Below are 8,188 nucleotides of genomic sequence, written 5' to 3' on the forward strand. Positions count from 1 at the left end.
ATGAGCCCACACCCTCATTATAACACCCTTATATGTGTTATAAGAGCAGTTTATGATTACGAAGCCTTCATCATTATCATTCATCTAAGAGCAAACATTTCGGTTTCAATTTAGTTTCGTTTTCGTTTTCAGAGGCTTTTCTCACAGAGCTGTTTGAGAGGGACGCTTTCCTGCAGCATCTGCTTGCTATTTTGACCAAAGACTGTCACAGATATTTCAAACAAGTGTTTGGGAACTGGTTGAATAAATATCATGGTTGTTTACTGGCCGGGTTCTGGTTCTGGATGAGATGCGAGTGATTCTGCCTGGTCCTGGACACACCAAGCATTAAGCAGTGCTAGTAAAGGTACCGGCGTCTAGAGTGAATGGCTGATTTTTGTGACGCTTCAGTGCACAGATAACAGGATTTCATTGTGGGTCATGTAGTTTATGGGCACCGTACTTCTGTAAAGTGGTGCAGAATCGAATGACAAACAAAAATGATGTTTTTTGCAGGCTCTCAGGGACCACACACAATTAAATGGATTGAGAAGGGCATGGCAGATGGAGTCAATATTTGTTTTTAAAGCTCTTCAGATGACACATAATTGAAACAGTAAAGTTTTCTTTCCAAAATCTTTTAAAACAGTAGCTGCCGGGGATTTGTTTTAGTATATTAATCACATATCTAACACTGCCTCCTTATGATATCTGACTGCGTTAACTGATGGCATTTCTTTCTCAGACTATGATCCTGAAAGCCATTCTATAACTTAAGTCTTATTAAAGCCCCTATCAAAATGAATGTGCTTCATTAAGTGCATTTTAATTGGATATTAATGTAGAAGGTTTTTGTGTTAGAGCTTTTCTGCTCCACTTCCATGGTTTTTAACCAACCACCCTCTTAAGTCCTTGATTCCTTTCCGGCCTTACAGCTCCTGCTCTCTGGTGGTTCATAGAATTCGGTTTAGGGTTGCAGATCCTCATAAATTTTGATGGCCGTGCACTCACAGTGAGACGTACGCTTAGTGAATTACATTAAATTAGAGTAAATGAATCATTAATGATTCTTTTAGTGGGGGGATGTCACTGTAGGAGTTGGATACAGCCATAGACAGGAGAGATTGTAACACCGCAAGCACATGTCCTCTAAAGAGAGGTTAACACTCAATTTTCCAAACTGCATGTTTTTAGAAAAGTGCTCATGAAAACCATTCAACCATTTTTGTTCCGTACGCTGCAGAATCCAGGCTTTAGATATATAATCTCTCTACAGGAAAGATTTATTCCCATGCGAACAAGCGCACTCATCTTAAAGAAATATCACCTCCAAAATGTAACGGGGGTTCCGTCACGGACCGTATTCAACCGCTGTGGTATAGACTTACCCGCTGCTTCTAACAATTATTACTTTAAGCCATCCGACACGGGAGCAGTACAATAAATAAAAGCAGCATAAGTTCCACCAGCTCCACATTTCACTTCTTTGTGGCACCTTGGTCTGTCTCCTTGGCAACCTTGAGCCTCACTGAGAGGGTACTCGCGTGGCGGCGGTGATCTTAACAGTGGGATTGTCATGGTTAAATGTCTCCTGTCCTGTGAGGGTGGACAACAATCTGCAGCACCCCGTCACACTCATCTGTGTGTGTTTGTGTGTGTGTGTGCAACTTCCATTTCTTTACACCCGACGTGCAACCACCCACGGCCGTTAATAATACTGAGTTTTAAGCGATGCTTCAGATCATCTTCTGATCGAGCATTTCCTCTTGATCGCCTCGAATAATTTTGTAGTCTGTTTTTAAGTCTCTCTTAAACTCTGCTGAAACTTCAGTCAACACACACACACACACACACACAAAGGCACACACACTCGTGCATTACGTTAATGATCACACATTGTCAGTGATGACATTTTCCTTTTGATTTGTCTTTCCTAATTAGCAGGCTCTTTGGCTCTGCGTGTGTAGCGTCAGCCAATCAGTGGAGCCCGCTCATTACCCAGGGTTCATTTCAGGGTTTTTGGTAAATGAGTGAAAATGACAGCTCAATCTAATAAGCTCCACATGGCCGCCTCCTCACTGCTGCTGGAGGAGTCAACTTTGTTATCATCTAGGAGCTTGCGGATGTGCTATGATGATTATTGGAATGGCGCCCTGGTTGTTTGGGGTTTTTTTTCTTCTTCCCTCATGTCTTGATTCTCTTTTTTTTCTTAGTTTTGGATGTCTGCCCTGGCCACCACCATCCCAGTGCCCTGCGGGGCCTTCATGCCAGTGTTTGTCATCGGTAAGGAGAAGCTGGAGCTGTGCGCATGTGGGCGGATCAGGGAAAGTGAATATGTCAGAGATAAATTCTTGCCAATAGTGTGACGGTGACACCACTTCTCATATCTGCCTGTCGAAAATGAACTCGCAGTGACTCCGTTGTCTCAACGTAGCTTAGAACAAAAGCCTGAAGGCATGGATGCAGCAACCCCTGTTTCTGTTTGAATGTAAAACCCGGCCTGCAGAAGCACGCAGTGTCACTTTTGTGTATTGTTAAACGAAGCTAACCATTGGCTGCAGATGTTTAATCCGCATCAGACAGGTAAGCACAAAAGCATAATTTGGACAAACGAGACAGTAGCTCAGTCTGCAGGGCTCCACCATCAATATACCATTTAGTAAATGCTTGTCCCTTTAGATTTGCTTCACTTTTAAATGTTACAGCTGTGAAATGGACATTTTGATCTTTCAGAAAAAGTATTTGCAATTGATGTACCAAAGTAAAGTGCATTGGTAAAGTGTATAGTTAAAGCAGTACAACAGTGTTGAGAGTGTGTGCGTGTGTGTTTCAGGGGCAGCTTTTGGTCGTCTGGTTGGAGAAAGCATGGCAGCCTGGTTCCCAGATGGCATCCACACAGATGGCACCATCTACTCCATCGTGCCAGGAGGTTACGCTGTCGTGGGTAAATCGGAGATGCTGTATTTTCAGACATGACTATTCCTCAAAGTTCTTCTCATTGTTTCCTGAAAAGCCATTTTTTATTTTGCGCTCACTTCTAAAAATTTATTACAATTGCATACATTTGTATCATGGGTTGTGACTGTTTTGGACCCGGGCACAAAAATGTGTGTTATTTTTTTATTTCCACCTTTTACTTCTTGAAGATATTAACTGTGCACACATTTTCTGCGAGGCGTCACTGCTTCCAGGGGAGTCAAAGGTTTTCATTTTCTTGCCTTTACTCATTGGAAATGTAGTTTTATTTTTCTCCCCACAGCTTCAATTTACCTCTCTCGGGTAAGACTGTAAATAGACCCTGATTAAAGGAGACATGGAATATGATTAAACTCAAACACTCAAGAATCGAATTTCAAGATCACCAGACAATATTAAAGATTAGACTAGAAAGCAGAAACCAGTTTTTAAAAAAACAGTTCATTTTGTTTCTGCAGAGAGGTCAATTAAAACTCATATATATAAAAAAAAGAAATGTGTGAAACTAGTTTTTGCTGGCACTTGCCTGAAGTCTTCATTACTTATTCTACCTCCAAACAATATCAGTGTTACAAAATGCAGGAGTGATTTGCTTTCCAACTTGCGGTTTCTTCCTCTCTTATTATATTTAACGGCGCATGGATTTCTCTTTTCTCAAAGGTTGCTTTTTAATCTAGTTGTCTTTCATGAAAACACAGAACGTATACCATCCAGTTAAATAACTGCAGACTGGAGAGGCCTACCTGGTCGGGTGGATGAATAAGAGCAAGCCCATTATAAATGATTACATGCATGTGGAATTAATATTGACCTAAACATAAAACTGTGCTTCTGCACAGCAGTCAGAACTGGCTTCTGCTGTTGTTTGTATATTTTTTTATAAGAAATACTCCATCCTTTCATCCTGCATCACTTCCCTCCTCTCTGAAGTTGCATCTCTAATGAGATGCAGTGTTGTGATTCCCTCCGCCACGCTGCGTGTTGACGGCCGCCCTGATTATCCCATTGTCGCAGGATGGCGGCAGCTGTTTTTCTGGGTGCTGATGCTGTTGTCATGGTGCCATTGTAAGTGATGACTCAGACTCTCATTGGCCTGACACTCTGATAAGCCCCTTTCATCTCCCTTTAAGAACTGAATGTTAGGCCGGCTCGAGGGAGCGGCAGCGTTTATCTGAGGAGGGGACGGGCAGACGCTTGCAGGTTTAATTAAGTTACAACAAAGAACAATGAAACTTTCTTTGGTCCACCTCCATCTGTTTTCTCCAGCGTGGTATTTTTTTTTTTTTGTCAGGGTTTTATCTCGTTCTTTGAATTGGACGCGTCCATTTTCTCTGCTTCCTGTTGCTTTGTCTGCTTTTATATTATTTACACAACACTTGTGAACCGGTGAAAGGGATTTGGAAATGTCAAGGTGCCATCTTGCGCTGCTTTCATGAATATGTCTGTTTGCCTTGATGGGTCTCAAAGAGACGACTGTGAGGAACGGAAGATGAATTTGGTTGGTTGGCATGGCAGAGAGGAAATTGACAGGATGGACGGATTGATATTGAATAGAGAGTAGATTTTGTGTGTGTGATATTCATCTGTACAGTTGCTGCTCATGGCCGCTGGCAGCTATGTCTTGGCTGTAGTGAAGCATGGAATAGAGACTTTCAAGAGAAATCCCCCTCCCACACACACACACATGTTATTTATCACCAGATAAATCCACTGAACAATTATGTCTCAACAGTACTTCTGCTCTTTTGTCCCTCCCCCCCACTCCCAAAGGCGCAGCAGCCTTGTCCGGAGCGGTCACCCACACAGTCTCCACCGCAGTCATTGTATTTGAGCTGACTGGCCAGATCTCCCACATCCTGCCGGTGATGATAGCGGTGATCCTGGCCAATGCCGTGGCCCAGTCCCTCCAGCCCTCCCTCTACGACTCCATCATCAGGATCAAGAAGCTGCCCTACCTCCCAGAGCTGGGCTGGGGTCACCACGAGTACGTTGTTAAACATGAAGAGACTTTAGATGTGAAGGAGAAACATAAAATGTGATTTCAGAAAATGTAGGCTCAAAAATGCTACAGTTCCTAACGAGATGAAAATAGACATAAATAGGTAGATGGATAAACATTTCGATTGATACAGAAACATCTGTATGGGATGTATGATTCTGCAGCCACTTAAACTAGGAAACATATGGAATCCTTGAACAGAATAAATTGCTATCCTGTGGCCCGTCGGGCCACACGTATCCCTGGTTGTTACCTGCAGCGTGTTAGTTTTAGTCTTTAACCGTAGCCCCCTCCAGGTTTGTTAAATCCCAGGTTGTTTGCTCTGTAGGGTTTTATTTATTCCATACTTGAAGTTTAATTAGCTTGGCTTAGACACTGTGTAAATGTTGCCAGTCTATATCTCCTGTGGTAAAATGTGACGCTGAGTGCAAAGGGAGTTAATGGTTTTGAATATTGCTTTTGATTTAGCAACGTCAAGCAGCCCCCCCCCCCCCCCCCCCCCCCTTTGCCTACCTTTGGGATATTTGTGGGATCACAGAGGGATTTGATTATCAAAAAGACAAATAAGGGTGGAGGCGCCCGGTCGGATGGTTCATCTTATCAATGTTTTAATTGCTTTCACCCCTATTAATAATTGATACCAACTCCACAGCACTGAACGGGATTAGCAAACCTGCCTTGTTGTTCTCTGAGCTCGGTGAATCCACGCAGAGGAGCTCTTCCCTTAATTGTTCAGAACCAACTATTGTTATGGATGTTGGGGAAATCATAAGGTGAAGGTAATTATGCGGCTGCATCGCATCATCCACAAATTGAGAGTAATGACAAAAAATAAATTGTATTTCATCCTCCATCTGTTCATCAAACCCTGAAGAGTTTCATCTCTGTCTCCTACTTGGATCCTTCCCTCTCTCAGCACCTCAGGTGACCCACGATATCCCTCTTCATCATCTGTTATTCTCTCATTATTTAATGCTGCAATCTAATATCAATCCCATCTCTACTCTCCTGTCTCAGCTGTGTGTCAGAGAGACAGAAGAAAGTTGTCAGTTATTTTAAAAAAAACAAAAGAAACGGTCTTAAGTTACACTTAATATCTTAATGAAAGTGGAAAAGAAATACCTAGATCTCACCCGCACGGAAACTTGATGAATTCTTTCTTGCACCATGTCCCATCCTTGTTACAAATTTAATTTTTGCACACAACAAAGTGGTTGTGGCTGAAAAGAAACCACATTGGTCCAAACAATAAACCTGAAGTGCCTTTTACTCTTCCTTCAGTGCTTTCTCTGTGTGGCTGTTTCTAAGATATTAACGATAGATATAATCTAATCGAGTGCAGTCAGGAAACACACCTGTGTTGGTATGCGTGCACGGATTTACATCAGGAGAGCATCAATCTACAATACAATTTCGAATTCTGTCGACACAATGACGTTTGATATGTTGCCAGTTGCAGATGAATAAAGATGATAAGAGAATCCACCAGGAAGAGCCGAACGAAAATCGAATCCTCTTGAATCCGTCCATATTTCATAACACAATGTGCAGAAAGCTCCTACATCCAGCCGTCCTCTTTTTTCTGTTCTTCCACCCAGTCTGTGTATTTCTGTTAAAGTACTGCAGCATACAACAGAAAGGAGGAGGCAGCTGAAGGGTTTTGTTTTTTGTTTTTTTTGCTCATGCTGGAAATTATCCATCTCACGCCTACACAACAGTCCGCCCGTCTGCACACAGATACAGGAACACTTGTGTAACGTCTGCCCTGCAATACATGATGACTTGTACATTTGTTCCCACAGACCCACAAGGAGAAAACAGAATTTATTTCCTAGTTTGAGTGTCTAGCTTTTGCATATATAAACTCACAGACATGACGTTACCCACTCTTGTTCTCAGACACAGTGATCGTTTGTGCACTCCTTGTCAACCTCTTTTTATTCAGATAAATTACGTGTCTTGTTTCTTTCTTTGGCCATTTCATAATTCATAATTAGAGTTTGCTCCATTCTCTCCAATCTCTCGTCTCAGCTCAGTTTAGGACAAAAATCCCCAGCGATAATTACAAGTATCCTTCCCTTCCCCTGCACCTTCTTAGAACACTCCCCTCCACCCTGGGCAATATGATGATGGTCTTTAGGGCTAGTATGATCACTCTACCAGTTTTTTTTATTTTTTATCTCATCTGTCTCATCTAAGTTTAGGCCTAAAGGCAGATAGCTCAAACTGATCAGATGCATAGCCAATTTCAATTAAGAAGAAACCAATCGGATTTAATCAACTGCCGTTGATGTCCCAGGGGAAATTAGTCCCTGCTGCGGTTGTGGCCAGTAGTTTAGAGGCATATATTACATTATTATCTCAGATACACTAGCAAATTAAGATGGAGCTTTCCTCAAGGGTTAAGATTTTTTTTTCCCCCCAAAGGTTCAATACATCCCCTAAAACGACGCATCCACAGGGTATCACATCTTTGGATTGACAAGTCGGTTGGCGAAACGTTAAACTGTTGGTTTCGGCTTTGACCCAGAGGAGTTATGCTATAGATTTGTGCAGAGCATTTTTTTCTTTTTTTTTTTAACTATGCTGAAAAAGCAAACGGTGCAGTAACTGGAGTGGAAAGACCTTTTTATAATCTGTGCCGAATTCCTAAAGTCTCTCTTTCTTCCTCCTCTAATTTATGCTTCCTCTTTTGTTTACTCAGGAAGTATAATATCCGTGTGGAGGACATCATGGTGCGAGACGTACGGTATATCACACTGAACTGCTGCTACAGAGACCTCCACAATGTTCTGCAGACGGGTCACCTCAAGACTCTGGCACTAGTGGAGTCTGCAGGTGAGTCACTTTTTTTCAAAATAAAAGCTTGTAGCATGCTTATTATGCCATAGTAATTTAATTCACAGTCGATTAAGAGTGAAAGGTCAGTAAAGAGGAGGCTTTGGGGGTTACAACAATGACACAACCTCCAATTCCTAGCCTGGTCCAATCAGAATAGAGGCATATATGGTATGCATATCCTGTCCTCTCTGCCAAATATGGTCAAGGCCAGCAACAGCTGCGTTGTCAAACGATGCTCCACTTCTAGTGTGGCTTGTCACATGATGCTTTTGCACGTTTCTGCCTGCTGTTGTTACCTGTGACGTGTTTGCTGTAAGGTCATATTTTGCCACTATTATGTTCACCGTGACCAAAAAGGATCTTGATGCAGCTTTCACTGTAAAATGAAGCTGT

At 42.2% G+C, this 8,188-nt stretch overlaps 1 protein-coding gene across 1 annotated transcript in view; it reads left to right on the forward strand.

Annotated features, from left to right (window-relative positions):
- Positions 1–7,792, forward strand: part of LOC137912649 (chloride channel protein 2-like) — a gene marked incomplete at its 3' end in the record, with an annotated part of 48,871 nt that extends 41,079 nt beyond the window's left edge. Inside the window, exons 14-17 of the mRNA XM_068756786.1 lie at positions 2,193–2,262; positions 2,813–2,923; positions 4,726–4,939; positions 7,659–7,792. Coding sequence (XP_068612887.1) covers positions 2,193–2,262; positions 2,813–2,923; positions 4,726–4,939; positions 7,659–7,792 — 529 coding nt within the window. The remainder of the gene's footprint in view (positions 1–2,192; positions 2,263–2,812; positions 2,924–4,725; positions 4,940–7,658) is intronic.
- Between the last annotated feature and the right edge of the window lie 396 nt (positions 7,793–8,188).

Source organism: Brachionichthys hirsutus, unplaced genomic scaffold (genome assembly GCF_040956055.1).
Source record: "Brachionichthys hirsutus isolate HB-005 unplaced genomic scaffold, CSIRO-AGI_Bhir_v1 contig_769, whole genome shotgun sequence".
NCBI lineage: Eukaryota > Metazoa > Chordata > Actinopteri > Lophiiformes > Brachionichthyidae > Brachionichthys > Brachionichthys hirsutus.